Source organism: Bactrocera oleae, chromosome 3, assembly GCF_042242935.1.
Source record: "Bactrocera oleae isolate idBacOlea1 chromosome 3, idBacOlea1, whole genome shotgun sequence".
NCBI lineage: Eukaryota > Metazoa > Arthropoda > Insecta > Diptera > Tephritidae > Bactrocera > Bactrocera oleae.
The window spans coordinates 75,420,450-75,447,542 of record NC_091537.1 but is presented as its reverse complement, the minus strand read 5'-3'; the positions used below and the strand labels follow the sequence as shown (position 1 = coordinate 75,447,542).

Below are 27,093 nucleotides of genomic sequence, written 5' to 3'. Positions count from 1 at the left end.
GCATAAGCGTATTTTACTACAGTTTTTATTTAGGTATACTTAAGCGAGATTTTCGTAGAATATTTGAAGAACATGCAGAAGTAATTGAGTTTATGAGCTTCATCGTTAATATTCAAAATCGGCTTGTTGCAAAAACTTACAGAAAAGATAGTCAAAGTGGTAATGAAGCTGATTGGGTTTGAAGTTCTTTGATGAAGACTTGGCGGAAGCTCCATAGCATATTCTCATTCATTCTTACTGTACAACATATCTTATAAAAATTTCATATAAGTATAGAAAAAATTTAAACTTCAAAATCCTTACTTAGGAGAACTAAATTTCATCCCGTGCTAATTAGTTTGAAGTACCTGATGAATGGCATGGAAGCAGATATCATATTTATAAAATAGTTAAACTTTTTCGCTGCTAACTTTAATGGTGGAAATCGATGCCGGAAATATAGCAAAAGATCTGAAGAAAGCATTTGTTTTCGATCACGATATAGACTAATTATTTAGTAAACACAACCGGAATACATTCTACACATGCTCTCGATATAGATTAATATTAAGTCAGTGAGGAGTTTCGATCAGTTTGATATTATAGAATAGGCATCCATAGCGAATTGAATCGTCATTGATGTCTTTAAGTTTTGTCAATTGAATGTTTGAATACAATGAACCATTTTCGGTAAAATTTCAAAACTAGCAGAAAATATTAACAAATATTATATATAGGTATATATAATTATCTATAGGTGAATATATAACCTAATTATTTATGCGAAAAGTTTTTATCTAAGCTTGCTTTTTTTTGGAAAAAGATTAGTTTCAAAAAAAGTTCAACGGAGGTGCTTTAATTTTGCCAACGCTGTTATTATATTAGCTGGCTGAACTGACGGATTTTGTCTTGATTACGTACCTTCAATTTGTAATATCAACAAATACCATAATTTGCAAAAGCAACCGCTAAGTGTCTTGACATCTCAATCTTAAACATTTATGTTTTCCTTTTAATCTGAGATATGTTTGCTTGTTCGCGAATTGGCAACCCATAAACAGTATTTATCTTCACGTCAGAAAATAAATTTTTTAAAGAACCCTAATTTAACCGAAAATGGGTGCTAAAATTTTCAAGAAAGTTCATGAACTACTCTAAAATTAAGCTGGAAGCCTAAATAATTTTGCAAAATTCCGATATAAACACTAAAGTCGCGCAAACACCTGTGCAATTATCAAAAAGTTCCGGACGGATCTTGAAATCGTCAAAAAAATGTTAACAAAAAAAAAAGTCCGAAAAGAACCAAAAACGTTCACGTAGCGATTCCGAAAGTTCCATAGAAGTTCAAAAATCTTCCGAAACCAGTTCTGATAAAGTTCGGAAACGATCTTATATTGAACCCAAAAAAGCTCAGCGAAAATGTGGAATTTCTACCAAAACAATACGGTAAGAACAGATTCGCGGAATACGGTGGATATGGAACCAATTCTTGTACTTGCACCATCGTTTTTTATTAATTTGTGACGCAGGCAACTGCGTCAATTGTGATATCGTGCGGGATACACTTTACACAGAGATTTCGCGTACCTAATTATTCATTAACGTTATATCTCACGATTTCTTTAATATCTTAAAAGTTTTACTCTCTATGCATTTTAAGATTATACTTACGCGTTTTCTCGATATTTTCAAGTTTTCGTGCGTAACAACCGCCTCTATCGCTCATATGACCTGTACGAATAGCTTTTACGAATGGTAACATCGACTTACGTAGTCAAAATCATACTCTTTATACCCTCAATAAGATAGATTCAGTTTGCCACGAAGTTTGTAACTATCTGAAGGAAACATCGGAGACCCTGTAAAATTATGTTCTTGTATGAAAAACTTTTTCAGTTGACAAGATATCGTCACAGTGGGCATGTATTATTGGTCAAGACAACGCTACAATATTCGAATAAATTTTCCAGATCGGACTACTGTACGATATAGCTGGCGTTCAAACTGAACGATCAAAATGAAGTTCTTGTATGGTATTGTATACTTTTTATTTGTGAAAGGAAGTTAACATTTTTTCTTGTTTTTATATCACATAATAGTGTTTCAATAAGGCACTAACACAAGTTCGTTTTATCTATTGTATTTTTTATTTTTATTTTTTTTTTCAAAATTTTAAACTTGCAATTAGCACTCAGGATGCTAAAACTTACGAGACAATTGTCCGCCTGTGACTTGAATGTTTGGTCTTACTACTAAATATGGTTTCAATTCTGATATCATTTTCTCATAGAAATAATACGAGCTTTCCAGCTTAACGGGTTTGCATAAAGGATTCTCTCTTCTTTCACCTTTAATTTTCTTTGATAATATCTCCAGTCTTTCATGTGTTTCAGGCTTAATTTCCATTCAGCAGTTAAGGTAATTGAATGCTTTGCATTCTCAAAATAAATACAAAAATCCAAAAAATACTCTTTTTGACAAATATCACGTACCGCCACTCAAATTTACTTTGATTTCCCGTTACACATATGCGGCATTCACTGCGTCTAACAAATAGCATTTTCCTTTTAATATTTATACTTTTTGTTAAGCCTTGTGCTCCACTTGCCATAGCAATCATCACTTAAGCTTTACAATTTCGTGCATTTCGAAGCATTTTAGTTTTGATTTATCAAATTTTGCATATACGCAAGCGGAAATGCTTCAACGTTTGCATATATTCTTGCGAATATTTCTTTAAATATTTTCCGCTCTATTGCTTGCGCTGCTGCTACACTGGCGATGATGTATGCTAAGTATATTATTGTGGATATTTATTTTTATGCAGACGCCTTTTCAGCGCTTTCGTCTGACTGCCTGGCAGCAAATCAACTAAAAGGCTGTGGAAATTTCAAATAAACTCGAAAATTTCTGCCACAGATGTAGTTGCTTGTTTATATATGTGTGTATGTATTTTTGTATGCTGCTATATTTATATACAATTTTGTGCCACTAACAATTTGCGTTTTACATTTACTCAAGAATATTTTGTGATTTTGCGTCATAACAACGCACACACATACAGACAAGTTGCGTGAAGAAAATATCCTTGCAACATGCTTGCAATTTGTTTAGAACTCATGCGTGCCACATACAACCACTCGCATGCACTTATACTAAGGCATTTTCGCATGAACACATATCCGCCATTCAACCACGCGCATATATATCTTAACGCACCAGTTGAGTTGTCTTGTCTCTAGCATCTTCGCCTCTCTTTGGCGCGCTGCCACACTGCTTGTAGAGCTCTGTATGCATCCTTGGCATGTTGCTTTGTTACATCCTTTTCAGATTCCTCGTCATCTTTTGGCATCGACTTTTGTTGTTATTACTTTTGCGCTCACCTTCGGCACACTGTCGGCAGTGCAAAGAAAGGGGGAGCTGCAGGCGTTGAGGGCTCATTATTACTTTCTAACTTTACCGACGCACTTCCTGCCACTCCGCGCACCTTTTGTCATTATGTAATCAGTGAAAGTGTCTGCACACTTATATTCACACACACACACACACACTCAACTCGTATAGTCATTTTCAAGTCGAAGTTTTGCCTTCGAAGCTTCGTTTTTCTTCCTTTGCCGCATCGCTATTTCACTTATTTTATTTATCAGCACACACTCATAAAAAGTGCATTTGCGTAATCACATTTTTCTACGCGTAAAATTATGATTTACTCAAATACAACTAAAGTAATGAAAATGTACTTAAAGTACTGCAGTGTGCTTGTTTGAGAAGTGTAAGGTACATTCTCGAAAATAAATTCATATGTGATTCTTATAATAAAAGTGTTTCCATATTTGAGTCAAGCGCCCTAAGATTATCCTTTTGAATCCCTCTTCACCTATAATTAACTCCTTTATGAAATATCTAACCAAAACACTAGGTCCCTCAGAAGAACTTAATGAATCTGTACTTTTACAAGCGGACCACTCTTAGTGAAATTAGAAGAATAAGTGAAGGATTATTGAACTATATAAAGATATTGTAGGATTTCGAATCTTCATCGAAAAGTACATAAGTATAATTGCATGCTTATGCCATGAGAGCTATAATTATCGCATTTGCTATCAAGAGCATGTAAAGAGATCAACGAAGTAGAAATTAATCCCGTGAACTATTTCAACATAATTAGTGCTGTTTTAAACAAATCGTTTTTATCTTCGTTGCCAAGCTCCTGCACAGATCGTCGTATAGACAATGCATGGATTGCCACCCGAAAGAAGTGAAATTGCTTATCCCTGCCGAGACTGCTGCCTTGATTCCCAAGACACTTCTGGTCGATATGTGAATCAAGTTTATTGTCTTGATTGCTGCTTGGATGACTATATAGATGTTAACTCTGGCGTTGCCCGCTGATTCATTAGAGGCTAGCTCCGCGGCTTTTCCAATAGCAAAGGCTTATACTTAAAATATGCTGCTTTGGGCCAATACACCTTTGATCTCCTTTTGTATATGAAGTAGCTCACTATAAAGGAATAAATATGGGAAATACACCCGCCTTTGCTGGATGACGCCTACCTGCAAAGTCATGACGCAGCCAACCCAGAGGCAGCTTGAGACCGCGACATTACAAGTATAAGCAGCGACACCCTAGCGGCGGATACAGCTAAGAGTAATTTATATATATGCTGGTCGAAAATAATTGGAATAGAATTGGAAAAAAAATTTGATACTCAATTTATAAAGTCCATTCGACTGCCCCAAAACTCCGGCTTTAAACGACAAACGAGGCAAATTTTCTGTCAAAATTGAAATAAAGATCTACACGGGTTGTGTCATTGTTTCCAAAATTAAAATTTCTCCAACAAAAATTTACTATATCAGTTATTTCAAAGATATATTTATACATATTTTAAATATTCACAGTAAAATTTTTGAAGAATAAATTAAATTTACACGCGATCTGTGAAGGTGCTTAAAAAGGTTCTCCACTACCTTAGTGATTCTAGCTTACTCTGTGCATGAATTCTAGAAAAAAAATTCTACACCAAAAGATATTATCAGTACAAAGGCCTACAGTCCAAAATATATCGAAAATTGGAGGAAACGGTGGTCCTTAAACATTGGAAAAATCGGAATACCTGTGAATAACTAATTGCGAACTCAATTTTTTAACAACATCAATTTTCAGATATTTTGCTATGTGTAGACGGAAAATATACAATCAAAATTAATTCTCCCGAGTTTGAATTTTGTTAGTAAACGGTATCAACGTCTTGTTCAGGTTATGCCATAGTCCATTTTACAAAATAATAGCTTACATACAATTGGCTTAAACCGCAAACAAGTCCCACAAATTTGCTTAAAAAAATCTTCTTGCACACAGACGGTCTTTATTATCTTGTAGCTTTCAGAGCGAGAATATTAATCGCAAAGTTAAACACCGAAAAACAACACCCTAAGGGATTGCCACATACCTGTGTAGTGACATGTTCTTATTGTGACAGGTGTGTACGCCTAATTTATAGTCCCACGCGACCCATCCAACCTCTTTCTTTTGTGTGGGGATTATTTTTTCTTAAATTCTACCTTGTAGTTGTGTGTGCTGCTGGGATATGCTGGACTAACATATCCACCTGAGTATGTAAATTAGCTTGGGTTCGGGTATGCTCGGGCTATAATCGTGATGTGTGTCGCCATTATTATTCCCGTAAAGTTGTTAAGCTGTTATGTTTTGTGTATGCATGCGCTTGTAGGTGTGAGTTTTTGACCCTTGCTGGGAGTTATGTTAATACTAATTTGTTTAAATTATGTGTTACTCAGCACATCATCATTTGTTTTTCTTCATTTCTCATTCCACATGAGATGCAAGGAAACGCAATAAGCGGCTTGTTGAGTGGAAAATAATTCTATGTGTAACTTTCGGCAAGGTTATGGGTTAATGTGCACAAAATATTTGGAGTCAAACGCGAACTAGTCCCTCAGTAGTTGAGATATCGACCTGAAATTTTGCACACGTCCTTTTCTCCTCAAGAAGCTACTGATTTGTCGGAATCGCTGACATTGAATGACTATAGCAAATAGCTGCCATACATAATGACCGCTCCAAATCAATATATAGATATTTTTACTGACGATATACATTAACATTTTTATAGCTCAAACATTACAATCATGATTAGTTATAATTTAAGATAAACAAATAGAAACAAAAAAGTAAAATTAACTAAAAACAAGTTTCAAATAAAATTAGGGACAGTAGCTTTGTAAAGATTTTTTAAGATGCCTTAAAAATAATAAATAAAGCTTATATTGAATTTCCTCCTTTTTAAAAAATAAAAATATTCAACAACAATGTTAAGTCCACACACTTTCATATGACTGTGAAATATGGAACCTCCTAGCCTCATACATCTAAAAGTTACCAGTTTTCCAAACCGTTGCCTTCGCAATATTTACCGCATTCTTTGGCCCGTCTCTGTCACGGACTTATGGTCACGCACAAACCAAACAGTTTGTGGGCCGAAATTATCAAAATAAAATCAGGCTGACGCGGGCATGTTCTGAGACGAGATCCAGACGCAATCAGTTGGAGCGCTATCGACTGGAATCTAATCTAGGGAAAAAATTACTGTGATACTGTAACCGTCACGCGTAATTTAGGTTTGCCGATGCCGTTCGCGTAATTTGGATATTAAAGATACAGTACTCTATGGAAGGCCAGTTGTAGATAATATCCATAAATAAATGGAAATTGACGAGTCAGACCGTCCTGTTAAATAAGACTGGATACAAAAACATGCTCCGTGGATCGCATTTCCCTTTGTTAATCGCTGTTACTAAAACCGACGCAAACGGTGGCCAAGTAAAAGTAAAAAAAGTCAGGAAAGTTTTATTATTTGTTTGAGAGGCTCTTATGAATCCACTCTATAGTTTAGACCTGGCATCAAGTGATCACCACTGTTTCTTGTATGAAGCAAGACATTTTGCTGGTAAATAATTCCCCTCAAGAGAAGCTTGTGAAAATTGACTGCTCAGTTTTTTGGCAATAGGGAGAAGGATTTCCATTAGAGTTCTGTCTGGTTATAGAGGGCGAATCATTTTGTAAATTAAACTTTATACTCGATAAATGCATTTTGTGCGTATCGAACGGTAAGTTTCAAGTCAACAGTTACGAAAAAGTTCAAATACAGGTCTCTTATTCTTCACGTTGGTTTGAAATAGAGCTCAATTATAATGATATACAAGTCTTGAAGTACATTTGGAATTCAACAGTGTGGATTGAGAATATGTCATTCTTGTTCGCATTGTTTCTTCTTCATTACTCAAACAAAACCTCACAAGAAACCATTTTTGGAGTATTACCGATTTGGAAAATTTGTTGATCGTAGCTTATTCAGAATCTGCTTACGGCTGTAGTCTGCTAGAAAAACCTGTAGTTAGTACTTGGTCCTGCCATAAGCTCTGTTGCTAGTTCAGGCCGTTAAAAAAATGGAGCTATAATACATTTTCTTTTAAAGTTAATTTTATTGAATAATATGCATATGCATACACGAGCTACACAATTTTATTCGAAATGGTTTTGTTTTGCTTTCACACAAGCGTTCAAACGACTCGATCATTGATTAGTATTAGTACACACAGTTTCTAGTAATATTGACGACGTTGCTTGAACCAAAGATTGCTGTGGCGTATACGACATGCCATGCTCTCCAACTCTGATCACAAACTGTAGTCCAATGGATTCAAATGTGGATTTTCATACGGCCAATTATCAGCAGCTATTAAACCAGGAATATTGCTTTTAAGCCACTGCTGGTTTAAGCTTTGTGTGCTGAAGCAGAATCTTGCTGGAAGATACAATGCTCTCCATCGAAGAGAGTATTACTTAAATGTCTTACCACGCTTTCTAAAACATCCTGCTGGTACACTTTTGCCCCTGTTTAAATCGCTTTTTCACAGTAGTGAAAAGGTGTAACGCCTTTACAGCAGACACTCCACCAAACATTATAATAGTTGGATGGTGAACAGTTTGAACCCTTGGAATAACAGTTTTGCGGTGTTTGAAAATTTTTGCATAGATTTTTGTCCACTGATGTCTGCCTTCATACTCTTGAAGCTTTCTGCACGTTGACTGACGTTTTCGCAAGAATTTCTCTCTTTCTCTGTGTGTGTTAAGCTCTACCTACGCAGGCATATATTCTTACTTTACTTTCGACAATAAGTACGACTCGCTATTTTTTCATTGTTCGTCTTTATTAATCGCTGTGTCCACGACTATATCGTAGCAGTCGGTAGTTTAACACTTCTCTTAAACCACTACGTCGTAACATCTATTTCTTTCATTTTTGATGTCTGTCTTGATTCATACTTTTCAATATCGCGCTTTCAATGGCTCTCTGTCTTATTCTCATTTGCACAAGGTTGATTTGAAAAGTGAAAAAAATTTAAACGGAATATTTTTCAATTCCTCTTACCTCAGGTGGTTGCTAAACTGAAACTTTTCTAATACTGTCAATTAATGTCATCTTCTGAGTTAATAAGGTAACTTCTTTCGCTTTTTTTCAAGTTTTCAAATTCCTATCGCGACATGAGCACAGCTGATCGCTTTTGCTTTCGCAAATGATAATTATCAATAGCAACAAAACTCATTAAATATGTAAATAATAAAAGTTTTCCACCGCTGTTGTTATTTGCGCTCCAGAAAAGCATTTGCTCCGAAGAAAAAGTAGCTGACTCCATAGAAGGACAGATGGAACAACAAGATAAAATAAGACCCAGAAAAAATTCCAACATTGAAAGTGGTCTGGAACAAAGCTACGCTTATGTAGATGCCTATCTTTGTTGTTTTGACAGTGTGTGCTTTAAGCTCTTTATTGTTGTTGTTACTCCCATTGCTGCCACAAAGTGAGCACTTACTTATAAGTGAGGCGAAAAGCGGGTTTTAAGCACCAAATGTGGTCAAACTCAATTAGAAGCCGCAGTGTAGATAGAGAGTAGATGAGAAAACGTGGTAAACATGCTTCTAGTCGCCGAGGCAAGAAGGTGTGGCAAGTGCATGAAATGTGGCAGTGGGAGAGGCGATGGCGCATGAAAACCTGTATGCTGGCACAAGCCACAAGCAAGTGCCCCAAATCAGCGGCAATAACATATTTATTGACGTTAGTGGTGGTGGTAGCGAAAGCAATAAGACAAAAACAACAATGACGGCGGGAATAAAGTCAAGCACTGCCAAAACGTGTTGTAAAATTGAAATCAACTGCAGCAAAACTGATTGCAACTGCGGCAGTGGCACGGAAAATTGCCCAGCAAGCGAGTGGGCAACCAAGCGCAACAACAACAACAATCACACCAGCAACGAAAACTTGTTAAGTGGCGCCCCAAAAGTGTGGCAATCAGCTGCGGCACAAACACACACACGCACAGACACTGACGTAAGCGAAACAATAATGTGCAATCGACAAATGTTGCTGGCAGCTAATGGACAAATGGGCAGCTTTGGCAACAACAAATGTGGTAATACAACAAAATCAAATATGTTGCACGGCCAACACAGCAGTGGCATTTGCGGCGCTTGGTAGCGCATGTGGTGGTGGTGGCAGCATATGAAGCTAGCAACAACTTTGGGCATAAGTGAAACGCCTGCAATTGTCTACAACAATAATAGCAAAAATGTGTGCAACAACAGCAATCTTGTTGAACCACAGCCAGGCACTTTAGATTAGGCACTTTGGCGCGCTCGAGCATGCGTGTGTTTGTGCTCTTAAATGTGTGGTGGGGGCAGCAAAATTGTATTGCGGTGGCAACATGTGGCATGTGGCAACTTACAAACACCAACTAAGTAACTAACTCGTTGTAAGAGTTGGTAAAATGTTTGAGCGATCAGCAGCTTGTCTCCAGATGAGTGTGGATATGTGAATATATATGTATATAAGTGCATACATATGTCTGCATGTATGTACATGTGTGTCGGTAAGTGCAAGTTAATACCGACCAGCACTAGAATAAGTAGTTATGTGTGTTGCAGTTGCAAGATTCACTTATTTCCCATTAACCCAATATTTCTTGTGGTTTCCTAAGTACATATATACATATATGTATGCATATGGATTATACTTGGTGCCTCTAAAACGTCTTCTCTTCTCTCTCCTTCTCTTTTTTAGCCGAAAATTGCATTGTCACACACTCGAAAATCGCTTAGGTCATAATATTTTCAGACTTTTTTCGTTATTTTTTTGCTTCATTCCAACTTTGTTTCATATCTTTACGTGTTTTTCTTTTGCGTTAATCGTAATTATCGAACGACCCCTTAAAAACTTTGCGTGATTTGGTAATATATACTCATTAGTTATGGAATCATGCACAAAGCAATGACACATAAATTGCTAAATCATAATACTGTAAGTTATGTCATAATATTACCATCGGTTGAAACTTTCTGCTGAGTTAAACTAATAAATAATAATGCATATAAAATTTAATACAAATTAAAAATCAATCGTTGTTCTCAAACATACCACAAGTGGTGAATTCATCTGCGAGAAACTTGTTAAAGTGAATTTAAGATTTTAAGAAATTAAACTTATTTCTGCTGACTTTACATATGGTGAGTTTCGGTGTGGTGTATTAAATGTGGTGAGTTTCAATGTGGTGGCTAAGATGTGGTAAATAAAGGAATCAGACGCATATAAATAGATATGTAGTGGGTTCATGTTCAGTAACTTTAGTTATTAAAAGTTCCTCTGTGCTAAAATGTAAAAATATAGTGAGTGAGTTATACACTGGGGTGCAAAACCGTTCGGATGTTCGCCACTTCTGCACTTTCAGTGCTCTAACATTTTAACTGTGAGCTCAAACGTTAGCAAATTTGAAGTGTTAGTTCTTTGTTTAATCTACAACTAAATTCTAGTACTAATATAATTTCAATAACTAAAGTGAAAGGATAGCCCTAATAAATCTAAAACAAACTCATTTAGTACAGTTTTGCTCGTTTTATTAAATATGAAACTAATATGCTTTGATGCCGTAAAACATAACTGTTACTTGCGCCGAATTCATATTTTAAACGTGCAACTACTTAGCGTGAGTTAGCTTTCAGTTTTAGTTGATTATCAGTTGCATAAACACACGTTATTATGCAATCAGTGTTTTCATACAAAATGCGAAAAGTTTCATCCGACGTTGAAGCAAAGGTTGTTTCTTTGACAAAAAGTGGCCTTTCAATCCGTAAAATTGCTGGTCAGTTAAAATTAGCTTTGAGCAGTGTTGTGGCTATAAGAAAACGGTGCAAAGTAGTTGGTTCTCCGAACGTGGAAAGACGCCCACGATTGTTAACAAACGCAGATGCTAGGCAAATAGTCAGAAGACTCACTACTGCGGATAATAGAACACCAAAGCAGACTGCAATCGCCATAAATAAAACTGTCAGCGAATGGAGCGCTCGGAGAGCTCTTCAAAGGATAGGTTTTGTGGTCGCCGTTAAACAGAAGAAACCTGCTTTATCTGATAAGAATATTAAGGCGCGACTAAAGTTTTGTAAGGAACATAAAAACTGGGCCGTGGAAGACTGGAAAAAGGTTATTCGGTCGGATGAATCGATAATCAATCGTTTCCAATCGGATGGCAAGCAATATTACTGGCGTCGCCCACATGAAAACCTTTAACGACATCATTTGCGACAGACTGTAAAATATGGTGGCGGCAGTCTCATGGTATGGGGGTGCTTCACTTGGTGGAACATTGATCCGTTAGTCAAAATCGCTGCAATTATGAAAAAAGAAGACTATTTGAATATTTTACAGTCAAATTTATCGGATTTTATAGACAAGTGTGCTTATCCAGAGGAAGAGATTAGTTTTTCAACAAAATAACGATCCGAAACACACCGCCAAAATTGTTACTCACCGGCTCCAATGTCAACGATTTCAAGCCGTCCAATGGTCAGCACAAAGTCCAGACCTTAACCCGATTGAAAATTTGTGGGCTATTGTAAAGAGAAGATTGTGCAAATACCGAACAGCGCCGAGCAATATGGAGGAGCTATGGAAAATTTATTTCAAATATTATTTTATTGTACAATAAATACATAAACCTATCGTGAAAATTTGATAATATTTGAGCTGTCGTAAAAAATTTTACAGCACCTAGAATGCAAAAGTGGCGCACATCCGAACGGTTTTGCTCGCCACTGTATGTATGTGATTAGATGTATATTTAGCCATCTAGTGAGTGTATATAAATATGGTGAATTTAACATGGCACGTGATTGAATAAGAAGTGATCAGTTAACATCATGTAAATATCAGACGTAAAAGACCGTTTTTGAGGTTAGAAAATTCATACATTTTCACCACGGTAATGATCCTTTTATTTACTTCCATTCTTTTTATCTGTTTCTGAAGTCAATCTCTGCCGAGACTTATGACAAGTGCATGTAAAATTTGGATATAGCGTTGACATGCTTTTTTGGCTCAGGAGCCTATTTTTTTTTTGTCATTCCGGGCAAATTTGTGTTATTATTAATCCGAAGGGTTGTGCAACTTTCGCTCATCTGTCGGTTGAGGGTCGAGATTTAAAAAGTTTTTAAGCACTAAACAATATTTATAATTGGATTTATTCATCGCAAAAATTAAGATTATAATATGGTGTGAAAAATTCTGCTGCTAAAAGCCTGGCTGCACACACATTTGCATACAATTTTATTTCCAAATAAATTTTGTCAATTTGAACAAAATGCACCCGGCGACCTCTTAGTATAACTCGAAAATGGTTCAACGGTTATTCTGAGCCCTATTGGCTTACTGAAACTTATAATTATTAAGTCAAAGAGTGATACAACTTTTTAACAAAATCTCAATGTCAATATTACGTATGTAAACTTTTTTTTTTTCGTCAATCCATCCTTTTGGTTGTTTTGTACCTATATACTGTCAATCGGTAATTTGTGTGAGTTATATCAAGAGGTAAAGCTTTGAACCCAGTCGAACAACATCTTGCTTTTGCTTCAATAATTTAGAAGTTTCAGTGGACATACTATATACTAGATACCAACCTACTTGACAACCTGTACTATCTAATAGTTAAAGATAGACCTGCCGCAGAGCAATCGCTTTCAAGAAATCTCCGAGAGTATTTATGTTATAAAAAAAACAAAAACTGCATGAAAATTGGTCAGTCATTAAAAACTGGAAAATGTTGTCTGGGATGATGGGAGAGAAAGTTCAGTTCAGTATTAAACAAAAATTTTGGGTTATGTATACGAATGTAAAGTCTTTTGGAAATAAATGTACCTTTATATAGTCCTAACTGCTAGAATGAGAAGAATACCTAAAGTTTTCAAAGTGTTGAATTAATCAATAAAAAAAATCATATTTATATATTTTAAACTTAAGTTTTAGAATACATTAATACTGCGTATTAGCTTTATTTATTATGATCTTTCAGAATATCCAACTTAAAGGTTATTGAAAATATAATATAATAATGATATTCCTTATATAATTATATTAAAGCAGTAATATTTGACGAATATATTTTCCTCCATTTTCAGATCATCGTCGACTCAACGAATACATATCGCACTTTGAAGTACTCAACTATGATCATGAACACATCCGAACTAGTCACAGTAGAGCGAGACGATCCGTGACCAAAGATCATCATGTAGATTTAAAATTTTCAGCACACGGAAGACACTTCCATCTTAGGCTAAAGCGTGATTTAAATACATTTAGTGATAAATTAGAGGTGCGTATAAATTTCGAAAATCAGTTTTCGTAATTTTTTTATTTTTATATCTTAAAAAAAATTTACGCAAAATTCTATTACTACAATTAATTTCCATCTCTTTTACTCTCAGTTTTATGATAGCAACAATCTCCCCCTAGATGTGTCTACTGATCACATCTACGAGGGCGAAGTGATAGGGGATCGTAATAGTTATGTATTTGGTTCCATACTGGACGGGGTATTCGAGGGTAAAATAATAACAGAACGTGATGCCTATTATGTCGAACATGCCAAACGATATTTCCCAACAACAAATGCAACAGCAGCAGCTGCGAATGGCGCACAAATGCCATTGGCGCAGCGACGCGTCGCAGAGCAATATTTTGGAACAACATTAACGACGTCGACGACGAGCGCAACAAGAACAACATCGCCAGCGCCAGCGCCAGAAACAACAACCACCACAACAACGGCGAGTATGACGACAACGTCTGAGAGAACATTGAAAGCATCTCCAACGTCCGGCGGAAATCATAAAAACGGACAAACTGATGACAATCGGAATACTGGCTTCCATTCCATTATTTACAAGGAGTCACATGTTGACGATGCTTACAAGGACGTGCGTGAAGGTAGGAGCCGTTTTGTTTATGTTACATTCACTTATATTGTTGTTGTTGTTTTTATACAACACAAACTACTCGGTAGTAATCGAGTGCTGTGTAAACACAATATACTGGAAATAAACACAATAATTTGTGTATATGAGTGAGATGAAGGAGGAATAATGGCGCAGGGTAGGAATTTAAACTATAGATTTTGTCAATATCATATTGAATAGTATTCACATGCTTATCAGAGTTTACATTTATATTGACCTAAGTAAAACAATGTTTTTTTTATTGAACATATAAGGTCTTGTAAAAATGTTTAACCATTATTTTTTCATTATATGCCTTTTGTGTTCTGTATCTCGCCTTGAAAAAAGGGATCGGATAAGTTATATGACAATAGGATGATAGCTTGACTCATTATTGTTTAGCCACACATCAAAGATGAACACCAGCAAAGAGAAAACACGCCATATTTTAAAATTTTTCCTCGATAACGGCCAAAGGCAGGACATGCGGCTAAAAATGTGAATAGTGTTTATGGTTCTGATACAGAAAATTTTTGGTTCATCGATACCGTGCCAGTAATTTTGATGTCAAAGATGCACCACAAACTGAAAGACCAATTGTCGAAAGTATCAATAAATAGAAATTTTTGAGTCCAACTGTCATAAAAGAACTGTTTCGATTATCCAGGAGCACAAAAAACAGTTTGTAACCATTTAAATAAGGTTGGATACAAAAAAGAAGTACGATGTATGAATGTCATACAAGTTAACGGTAAAGAACCGCACGGACCAAATTTTGGGCTGCAAATCGCTGTTGAATCGCAACCAAATCCATTAATTTCTGAAGCGATAAATACTGGTGATGAAAAGTGGGTCACTTACAACGTCACGCGAAAGCGGTAATGGCCGAATTGGGGTGCGCCGACGCAACCGGTGGCCGAGGTAAGATTAACTGTCAGGAATTTCCTATGTAATAGGGGATTGGCAGGGAATCAACTGCTACCTACAACCAAACTCTCGTAACTGTACTGTCAACAATTGGACCGCCTGAAGTAAGCAATCGATAAGAAGCGGTCAGCTTTGATTAATGGGAGAGGAATTGGGTTCCATCAGTACAACGCTAAGCCACACACGGCGATAGTGACTCGCCAGAAGCTCTAGTAGCTTTTTTTTTTTTTTTTTTTTGTTTTTTTTTTTTTAAGTAGGGGGAAGCATCGAAAGCCGAAGTGCGGAACTTTAATCCGCTAAACCTAACCTACTCCCAACTCAAGACTCTCCCACGGAACCACCTGATTAAGTATTACTTCGTGGGAGTGATAAGACATTTAAGTCTCCTCTATAGTACGGACTGACGAACGCCTAATCTGTTCCATATGTCTTAGTTTTGTCATGATTGAAGCTGCCGCTTCGCTGACAGCTTTCCAATTCTCACTGGACTGACACATAAGTGTCGTCAAGTTTTCCACCATAAAACTACCACCGAGTGAAGTTTTAAGTTTTTCCCTTGTACTCGAAAAGCGAGGGCAATAAAAGAATACATGCTCAGAGTCTTCTATGCACTCTGTACACATCGGACAGTTCGGACTAACATCATGATGGAATCTGTACAGGTAGCTTCTAAAGCACCCATGTCCGCTTAATATTTGGGTAAGGTGGAAATCCAGGTCCCCATGTCGTCTGTCTATCCACGGGTGGATGTCCGGTATAAGTCTGTGGGTCCACCGTCCTTTGAGTGAGGTTTGCCACCGCTGCTGCCATATTGATAAGCTTTTGACTCTCTCTGCTCTTTTGGCTTCTAAAGACGACTCTGGTAACTCGTATACTCGCGCGAATTCGTCACCCTGGATGTCAATGGGCATCATACTGGCTATTACTTCCGCAGCCTCGCTGGATATCGTTCGGAAAGCACTGATTACTCTAAGTGCCGACAGCCGGTGCACTGAGTTTATTAGTTTGGCATATGCTTTAACGTTTAGCGCCTGGATCCATATTGGAGCCGCATATAATACAACCGATCTCATTACCTTTGCGAGTAAAAATCGCCGGCTGGAACGCACGCAGCCTTTATTTGCCATCATTCTTGATAAGGCGTTGAGGATTTTGCTTGCTTTACCAGAGGTGTATTCTAAGTGCTCCTTAAATTTAAGCTTAGAGTCTATTATTACTCCCAGATACTTTAGTTGTGGCTGTGATTGAATCTCACACTCCCCTATGGTGAGAGATATTCGTTCCTCCACTTTCCTAGTACTTATTAGCAGGACTTCTGTCTTGTGCTCTGCCAGAACTAAACTCCTTGAGGAGAACCATTGCCGCAGACTATTGACGCATTCATTGCATTTGCTCCGGAGGTCATCAAGATGTTTAGACACTGCTACCACTATAAGATCATCAGCGTATGCGACTAATTTAACGGCTTCTTGTTGGTTTATTCTTAGCACCCCATCATACATCACGTTCCATAGAAGGGGGCCTAAAACCGAGCCTTGCGGTACTCCACTCGTAATAGTGTAGGTCTTGGTGCCTTCATCAGTGTCAAATATTAGTTGCCTGTTTTCAAAATAACTTGTAATAATGTTTACCAGATATTGAGGAGCGCGTATCTCATGCAGAGCTTTGATTATGTTTGCCCATTTTGCTGAGTTGAAGGCATTCTTCACATCCAGGGTGATCAGGGCGCAGTATTTTTTAGTCCCGCCTTTCCATCTTTTTCCACTTACTGCGCATTTCGCGGTGCCAACGACATCGTTTAGTGCGTCAATAGTGGACCTCTTTTTTATAAAGCCGTATTGTCTTTCTGATAATCCGCCGGCTTTCTGGATTGCTAACTCCAAGCGGTTTCTTACTATGCTTTCGAACACTTTGCCAATCGTGTCAAGCATGCACAGAGGTCGATATGAGGAGGCTTCCTCCGGAGGCTGATTTGGTTTAGGTAGTAGAACCAATCGCTGAACTTTCCATGGGTCGGGGAACATTTCTTCTTTTAAGCATGCATTGTACATTTTTACGAACACATTTGGTTTTAAACTTATGGCTTCCTTTAAGGCTCTATTTGGTATGCCGTCTATACCAGGCGCCTTGCTGATTTTAATTTTTCCCGCTATGGCCAATAATTCTTCTTCACTAACTAGTAGCGGTGGCTCTACAACTTCGGTTCGTGGTTTACCATAGGTAATCGGATGATGTTTAGGGAATAATGTTTCCACGATATTCTTCATAAAAGATGCGCTTTTGGGTTGTTGTGTCTTATTCTTGAATTTTGACATGCACCTCTAGTAGCTTGGTAAGGATATTCTTATGCATCCAACTTTTAGTTTGGAAGTTGCAGCAAGTGATTACTACCTGTTCCTACCTGTGAAAAATTCGCGTAAAGAGAAGCCTGTAAAAGTCGATTGTCCCAGTTATTTGCCAAATGGAACAAGGGCCTGGGCAATCCGGAATCCTCGTCCACTCCGATTTTTTTAATCATAATCTATATAATATATGTAGTTTGGATGGTAAATAACCGCTAAGTGAGAGAGGCAGTGAACCTTTTTACAGATGGGTCAAAGCTGGCGGCAACGCTAGGTGTATAAATTTATTGTCGGGAATATCCATTAGCAAATTTCAAAAGTTTTCTGGTTACATAAACGATTTTATACGACACGCTATCGGCCATAGAACGTAACTTAACTAAACCAATAATGAAAACTTTCCCAAATCAAAATGTCTATTGTAAGAGGTGTGAAAATATTAACTGTCGATACAAACGCTTACAAACTTATCGATATTATTAAATAAACTTCAAATTGTATTGAAATTGGTGTAAAATTATTAATTATCTATTAAAAACGTATCAGTATTATTGAATAAACATCTGATATTGATGTGTTGAAAGTGCACTTAAAGCCCACACAACGGCAGCAGCGACCCTCGCGGTTAAATGCCTCGTTCCTTTATACAATTTGATTTACCGTAAATATTAATAAAAGTTTCTTTTCAAAGAATTTAATCATAACCTCGAAAAATATACGCGCCGTGCTAACGCATAATTTGACTTCATAGTCGCACCATTTAAGATACTCATTTTAATAGCTGTTACCCAATGAATTTAATGGTAGTCGCCGCTTATTTTATCGCCAACGCGGCTATACGCTATTTTATCGATTTTCGCTTTTTGCATAATTAAATTTACACTTACTTTGCTGCTTTTTCGTTGCTATTATACATAAATGCTGCACACAAAAGTGCACGCGCATTAAAATGTCAAGCGAGGGTAAAGCTACGAGCTTGTAAAGAAATCCACACTCACACACACACACACAAATGAATGTTTATAGCGTTAGCGAACAGTTATGCTTGCAAATATAATACTTGTTCATGCTAATATGTGACTTACTTAACCCCAATCGACATTAGGGTTTGTATGTGTGTATATGTATGTATAGCTGGCCAGTCCTTTGGGTCCTTCAAAGTTCTCTACCAAGTACACACTTTTCGCACCCTTTTATTTTCCGGTGCGTTGTTTAAACAACACATTAGCAAGAGAGAAGGGTGTCAGCGTAAAAAAAAAAATTGACGACAACAACTGCAACAGCGTTGAAATGCAGCCACTTCCTGAGTGCGTACTTATAGTCGTATTGGCGTCAAAGCTTCACGAGTACGCAATGTTTGCGTGGCGCCACAAAAAATGGAGCGCTCATACTATACTTCTCAAGGAAGGTCTCATGCACACTACGCAATTGTGCAAATGTGACTTTATTTGTGCGATTTGTGAAATTTATACTAACATTACATTACAATTACAATTGAATCAATTTAAGTTTTTTTTATAACTTTTATAGTTTCGCAAAATGTTGATACATAGCATAATAGTTTTGTTCACCTAATGGATAATTATACAGGGTCTTCCAATAAAAGTGATATGATTTAAAAAAGCAAAATACACTAATTGTTAAGGAAATTCAAGTGTTTTTTATTTAATGTGATGTACAATCGATACAATTAAGTTCTGAATACAACACTATTCGAATGGCCTCCACGACTTCTTTTGCAGGAACAAATTCGATGAACCCAATTTTCGAGTACTTTTTCCACTAAACCAAGTCGTATGTCATGAATAGCACGTGCAATATTGACTTTTAAAGCTTAAAGAGAGAGTCTGGTTTATTAGTAAAGATCAATGACTTCAAATATTCCCACAAGAAGTAGTCTAATGGTGTTAAATCACAACTTCTTGGCGACATCCATTGTTACAATTTCTTGAAAATGTCGAATCGCCAACCTTTTCTCGCAATAATTCGGTATTTGCACTTGCTGTGTGTAATCAAATGTTGTCAACTTGTTGTTGGAAGCTGATGTTCTCAAGATCAACTTCTTTCAATTGCGGTCATAAAAATTTGGTTACTATTGATCTATACCGCTCTCCATTGATAGTAACGGCGTCACCAGCTTCATTTCGAAAGGAGTACGGACCGATGATTCCACTAGATCCAAAACCACATCAAACAGTCAATTTAGGTGAATGTAATAGTTGTTCATGAATAATTTGTGGATTTTTTTTTGCACCAAATTGGGTAGTGTTGTTTATTTACCGCATCGCTCAGATGAAGGATTACGCCAAAAATGGCAAAAGCGCACGAAAAATTGCAATTGGAGAGCGATTATTTTGATAGTAAAATTTAATAATTTTTAAACGTTGTCCTCGCTTATATTTTGCCACGATGAAATTGTAAACATTACTGAATACAATTTAAAAAAATTTACAGATTATGACATATTAAATATGGCCTAAACTTAGAAATATATTATTAGTATATTATTATCCCTATTGGAAAACCCGATTTATATATATGAATGATCAGGATGACGAGTTGTAATTCGAATGTTTCGATAATAATATACAAGGCTGTTATTTCGTACAACGAATTGCATTAGAAAGGGCCCCTGTGAATGGGAAAAATTTGAAAACCAAATTTCCAAAGGACAAAATTTTTTCATCATGAAAATTGGTATCTTTTGTGAAAGATATTACAGCTTCTGAACAACCAAAGTCAAGGTTTTTTTTTTGTTTTATTTTGTATTTGATTTTGGTTCATTCCATTTCATAATATTCTTGTGCTTTGTTTTTATTTTGTTTTATTGTATTTTATTTTATTTTATTAATATTATTTTTAATAATATTTTTTGCTACTTCGAATAGTTTCATATTTTTAAATGTTTTCTCATATAATAAATTACATTTACATTACTTCTGAACGATTTAATGCTTTCGCCCGCGCTTTGAACTTGTCATATTTCGTCTTTGACAACCAACTTAGCTTGCGCGCTGAGCTGTCACTCACTTCAACCCAACTCAAGCAGAAGGCGAACGCGTATGCAAGCAATAGTGTTACTAACAAATAAAAGTTTAAATCTGAAGTTTCATAATAAATTCTCCAGTTCGTACAAATAAACGTTTCTCCTCTCTCCACGCACATTCACACCCTTCCAGAGCTGCAAAAATAAATATTACGTATACGCCCCAGCGAACTGACATCTCAAAAAGCAAAAAAAAAAATACAGAAAAAGACGAAAAGACTGGGCAATGAATGGACAACGAAATGCATTTAGTGTGCCATGCCATACATAATATCCCTCCGTTATGCTCCTCTTATTTCCCCTCATCTCACTTTCTTTATCACAGCGCCCACGCATTTTTTATTACTCATACAACCCTCTTACTATTTCATGCGGAATTTTGTTGCGGTTAATGTCGGGGTTGAAAGACGCACTATTTGTTATTTACGCCGCTTTGTTTGTTGGTGTTGTTGCGTTTGTACGTTATTTGTTGCTGTCAGCGACACTTGGGCAATAACAATGCATAGTAAACAGAGTGTTGCCACATAAAGAAATTGTTTGTTGCTCACTTTAAACGAGAAAAGGGTCCACTAGCGATACGTCCGCCCCTCTCCGGATCACTATTTGTTCATACAAATATGTGTGGGTGTGCGTACTTATGCATTTGCTTATGTGGGTGCGTTGGCGTTGGTGGTTGTATGGATGCGATCATGCAGGCGTCACTTTGATGGCATTTGGCTCGATTTTAATGCGCTTGTCCTTGCTGACGCATAACGACATTTTTCCCCTTGTTTCTTTAATGTAGCGCAGCTAAAAGCCGTTTTTCTTACTCCCACGTAAGCATGTACATATGCATATCCGTGTGTTGTGCACTTAAATGTCATTATGCAACAGCGTAATGCATTCAGCGGGCGGGCGGAAGAAAGCGAAAATTGTGTTATTATTGATAGGAAATTAGATGATGCTCTCTACTGGTACTCGTAGTATTCTAAAGCATTTAGTGAAAGTGCTTTTAGTTGGCATTAAACAGTTTTTTTTTTGCTGATTTTGAAGTAAATAGTTTTCATCGTAAACTTCCAGATGTGTGATCTACATTAACGTTCCACTCAGACATATATTATATATTAATTAGTAGAATTAACAGCGAAATGATTCGTGGCTAAATATTGACAATGGAGGCTTTTCAATATTTATGTAATGCTTACGCTTGGAAACCTTGGCCTTTTTGAAAATTTAATCCACTTAATATAATTTGGTTTGCTTAATATTTGGAGATGTAGTGATGTGAGCACGTAATGCATTCAAACTTAGTTCCGACATAATAAAAAAGAAATTTCTTTAGATTAAGTCAATGTAAGTTTCTGCAAATATTTTCCTGACCTTTACACTTTTTTAGAGGCGAGGAAAGTAACCATCGTGTTCGAAAGTCGAGAAAATACTGATCCCCATACAATCGTGTGCTTCATTTAATGCTTTTTCGAAGGCTCATGTATACCTTCGCTCATGCTTACATTGTCTCTATTTCGTTGGACAAATTATTGAATTTCTTGAAAGCGTCATCCTCTCCAAAACCTTCATGTCGTGTTGCTGCAATATTTGCATTTTTCGCTTTATCTATTTATTGACATTTTCTTATAAGTCGGAATCTGTTGCCGGCATATTTGTCTTTGCAATGGTTTATCCGATAAAAAATCTTATAAAAATCTATAAATTATTGGTAATTGGCATGAAACTTGTCAGACCTTTACTTTGCGAGATATTTGTAGAACTAAACTCACAACCCTAAAGAAGGTAAAACTTGATCAAGTATCTTGGAAAACGGAAAAAGCTTATAACATTTAAAATATTAGAAATATGTATGTTCATAATAAAAAAAAAAAATTGAAATAGACAATAACAATGAAGTCACTAAAACGTATGCGAACATTTGTTTCTACATCCGAGTTTTATACTTAGCTCAATGCACACCAAGTATGATATATCTATAAAGTTGTCATGCCTCTATAAGAGAGATACCTGAGTTAACGCTACAGAAAGTGGATTATTTCTTCATGTTTTGGATATCGCTCGCATAAAATTTTTAAAATATATTGTACTTCAGATTTACGAATTGCTTCGTTCTCCGCTCGCTCTTAGTACCGAATATGTTGTCCTAGAGTCACTAAACCATCCAGGCTTGTTTATGCATGATTAAGTTTTTCAATTTCTTTATTATTTGCTCAACATCCTTCAGTATTCTAGATAGTCTGCCTTAAATTATCCATATTCTTCGATAACTGCGTGCGGTTCGGCAAATGGCGTAACTTAATTATTATTCTATTGTTCCAATATTCCCTACATGAGTGGGAATCCTACTGCCCACTTGCGTCCTTTTCATTACACGCCACTCCTTTGAAGCGTAAATATGTCGAACTTTGTGCCTGAAAAAGTGTTTTTGCGCGGGAGATGTTCTTCATCACCTTCGATCACCTCAGCCGATAGTCAACGCATTTTGGTGTAAGTTAGCATGCTCTATCTCAGCAAATATGTCGAAAGGGGTTTACACGATTTAAAAGCGATGATTATAGCGAGCAAGACGAAAAACGTCTTAGGCGGCCAAAAAAAATCGGAAAATGAGGAAAAATTAAGAACTCGTAGAAGATTGCTGACAAAGAAGAGCTCGCAGAATATTGGGAAGTCGCTCAATGGAATACGTTCTACATCAGAAGAGAGTACTGAAAATTGGTCTTGATTCATTTGTGGCCGCCAAGAAGGGAAATGTTATAGCTTCAGATGGTCAATACTTTGTATGATACTATTGTACATGCTTTTCTTAAAAAAATTCAAATTAAAAAACAAACGCATAACGTAGTAACAGACCCACTAACAAATTTATATTTGAGCAAATAACCCTAAGGTTATTCGCTAGAATCTAATATAACCGTCAAAAAAACACTTCGCTTAGCTCCCATTAATAATCACGACTCAGTGACAACATTACAAGCACCAATAAGAAACAAATATCTAGCAAAAATGCAAATCTAGAGCTAAAACGAAAATAATGCGCGAATAAATGCATGTATATGTGCACTATTCCCATACACACTCACATTCATACATACATACAGACACATTAAAAGAGCACATTTTGCGCCCCATTGAAATTGAAGTCACCGCCCTTTCATAATTTCTGCATAAGTAATCGCACTCATAACTGCACAATATCGCGCATGCCACATATACGCGCACATGCATTATCGTTTCCCGTTATATGGAAATTTGTCATTGACTTTTCCCCGCAAACAGTGAGTTATGCATACTTTAATTGCTGCCAATGTCCCCTGAGGACAGCGTTAGTCAGCGGCAACCGCTTACGACTTTTAGTAGCGTTAGTGTGCATATATAATTGGCTCTCTATGGATGAGTGTTCGTTCGTTTGTGTGTATGTGCTGCCACATGCAGTTTGGTTGCTTCACCTGCGTTCGCTATTTGTGCGCACATTTAGTGATTCATTTGCATAATTTCAGTATTGAAAAGAACTGGGTAATTTGTTCGCAACGCTTCCCTAACCACTTGGTCCCCAGTGTGTTGAGGTCAAGTATGATATCTTTTGAATGTATATATTTCAGTTGCGAAAATTTCGTAAAAGTATGAACATATATTTGAAAGGTCAGGATTAACTTCGACGTGTTTGGCATATAAAAGTATTTTTAGACCCTTTTCAAATAAAAAAGTTTGTAGTATTCATTATTTGCAAACCGTTATACCACTTTCATCAGCTGATCTGTCTAAAGTAAAGTGGTATTAAATCGCAGGTTTTATTCTGTCATGTATCTCTCAAAAAGTAATTGCTAACGAGAGAAAACTATATTTCTAACTTATCAAGTCAAAGTGAAATATTTCTCGAGTCACAGTATTCTTGACAACTGAGAATATTTATTTCTGCCGTCATTCATTAGCTTCTATTCGCTCCTCAATCCATAAAAAGTAGAACTTATGGAGCTACTGCTTATTGAGGTTATATCTATATTATCTACCTTTTCAAAAACCTATCTGAAAATTACAAATTATACTACTAATAATTATAATTACTTTTTGCATATACGATTTTGATGTGTTGCGTCAACCATTAGAATCAAAACGCCATGTAGAGCTAATCCCTTCTTCTCTTGATACTTTCAATTCGGTGGTGACTTTATTAGCATTTGATCATCAACGCATTATTTCTATATATTTACGGAGGTGCAGGGCCTATCTCCAATCCGAGAATAAAAAATTAATCTTACGGTTAGAACTCGTTGACAGCATATAGCGGGAAAAAAAAGACTGTGCCTAATGATATTTGAGATGCTGTGCGGGATTTTACTTAATTTTTCCTTTTATTCTCTCAAAAGCGTATATTAAGTTTGCCACCAAGTTTGCAACATCCATTTGGGGACCCTATAAAATATATGTATAAATGATTAGCGTGACGAGCTGAGTCGATTTAGTCATGTCCATCTCTCTGTCTGTATACATGCGAACTAGTCCCTCAGGCTTAGAGATATCGGTCTAAAATTTTGCACACCTGCTTTGCTTCCCAAGAAACTGCTCATTCGTGTGGCCACTAATATCGGACCACTAAAGGATACCTACACATAACTGCCATGCAAAATCGATCTAAATTAATTCCTTGAATGGATAACTGCCAAGTCCTTGCATTAGAGAAATTTTTTTTTTACAAGCTATCTTCACAAAATTTGACATATGGTATATTATAGTTCAAAAGAACTCTATAATCTTGTAATGTGCAAGATAAATATCTTTATAAAAGATCTTTTTTCCTTACTAAGTAACCTTATTTTGACTTGAAGGTTGTTTATATCAAACAATGTGACTAGAAAGAAGTGGCAAAACGTTTTGCATTAGACGCAAACCATTGGCCAGTTTCGTTTTAAAATTGATTTATATAATAATCTAGATTTGTTCTTGTTTCACTGCGCTTTTTATTCTCACTCTCTCGCAATTCATGAAAACTTCTACTTATTTGGGCTGTATATTATCAGGCATATGATGAGAGACCTACAGAAACTATGTCTATAAAGAGAGAGACGGTTTTATTTCTCATTTATGAATTATGGATTTACAATACATAATTGCGACACTTTATGTTTATCGTGTCACACATATAGTAAAATGTGAAAAAGCAACATAGAAAAACTCAAAAAAAAAATGTTTTTTTATTTCGTTCGTGTTGTCATGGCAGCTTAAAATTGATTCTTCGTTGGATTTTAAGAACGGTATTCCTTATGAGCGCTTTTGCATAATATTTACTCGGAATACCTTGGTATTGAACAGATCATTGCATTTTCAGTTGTTGTTGTAGCAACAAAAAATATATGTAAAATAATAAGGTGACACTCCTTGGTCTGATGTATGTACGTTGTGACCAGATTTCCGGAAATTGTCATTTAAACTGCCCGCGCTGAATATTTTTTTTCAGCACTTATATTTTGTTATGTTGGTAGCACTGTCCTTTATTACCATGACAGAAAATGAGCGCGATCTGTCAACCAGTTTGTTTGCAGCAGCTGTTGAAATCAGTCGACCTCAGTAGTGTTTTGCAATTTTTACAGAAAAAATACTGAACAAAGAATTTGCATAAAATTTTGTGTTTCAAACCAAATTTCGTGTGCGGAATCATTGCGAATGTTAGAAAAGGCTTATGGTGAATCTATTACAAAGCCTTTAAATATGGTCGAGAAATCGTCGAAGACATGCCTCGTTCCGGTCGTCCTTCGACGTCTACCACTGACGATAATTTGGGCATGAGACGCGTCAATTGTGAGCCAGTATTCCTCACTTAGAATTGGATTGCTTAAACACGATCTGGGAACCCACAAGGTATATTGTGAAGCAAACATATCGGGAGAATGAGCTGTGCATTTATTAATCAAATTTATTTCAAAGTGAAACGCCGTTAAATTTTTAATTTTAGAATATAACTGATTCAAAACTATGCCTGTTTTTATTTCGTTAAAACTTTCTATTACAAAAACTAAAAATGCTAAATTTTTATTTCAAACTGTACAAAAATTTGCATAATGGAAAAATTAATAAGAATAACAATAAATTCCCTAATTCGTGGCATTTCCAAATGCCCACAGGCAAATTCAACATGCTGACGAGTGCACATGCTTTTGCTTAACTATGCTACGATATATGTACTAGGTATGCCTTCACATTCCAAACAAAAAATAGTAATTAAATTGCAAATTACGAAATATCCACAAATGGAAAACACACAAATTTATTTGCTTGTTTTGTTGCCTGTTTGTTATCAATCCACCTAGCAAATGTGGGAAAAGTGTAGTAGCCACATACACACCAAACATGCATACGCACCCTGTAGGAAAATGAAGTAGTTATTACTCCGACTAGTAACTACCCATTTCTGTCGTCTGTTTTTTTTCATACAAGCATTGGATTATATCTCGGATTTCTATCAGAAATATACT

At 36.3% G+C, this 27,093-nt stretch overlaps 1 protein-coding gene across 8 annotated transcripts in view; it reads left to right on the top strand.

The window, feature by feature from the left end:
- kuz (zinc-dependent metalloprotease kuz) overlaps nucleotides 1-27,093 on the top strand; it is a 264,835-nt gene that overhangs the window by 191,194 nt on the left and 46,548 nt on the right. For all 8 annotated transcript variants that reach the window (XR_004979373.2, XR_004979372.2, XR_011395471.1 and 5 more), the window contains 2 exons: nucleotides 13,505-13,701; nucleotides 13,814-14,315. Coding sequence is in view for 3 of the 8 variants with exons in the window: in XM_036376570.2 (XP_036232463.2) it covers nucleotides 13,505-13,701; nucleotides 13,814-14,315 (699 nt within the window). In the remaining 5 variants the exon portion in view is untranslated. The remainder of the gene's footprint in view (nucleotides 1-13,504; nucleotides 13,702-13,813; nucleotides 14,316-27,093) is intronic.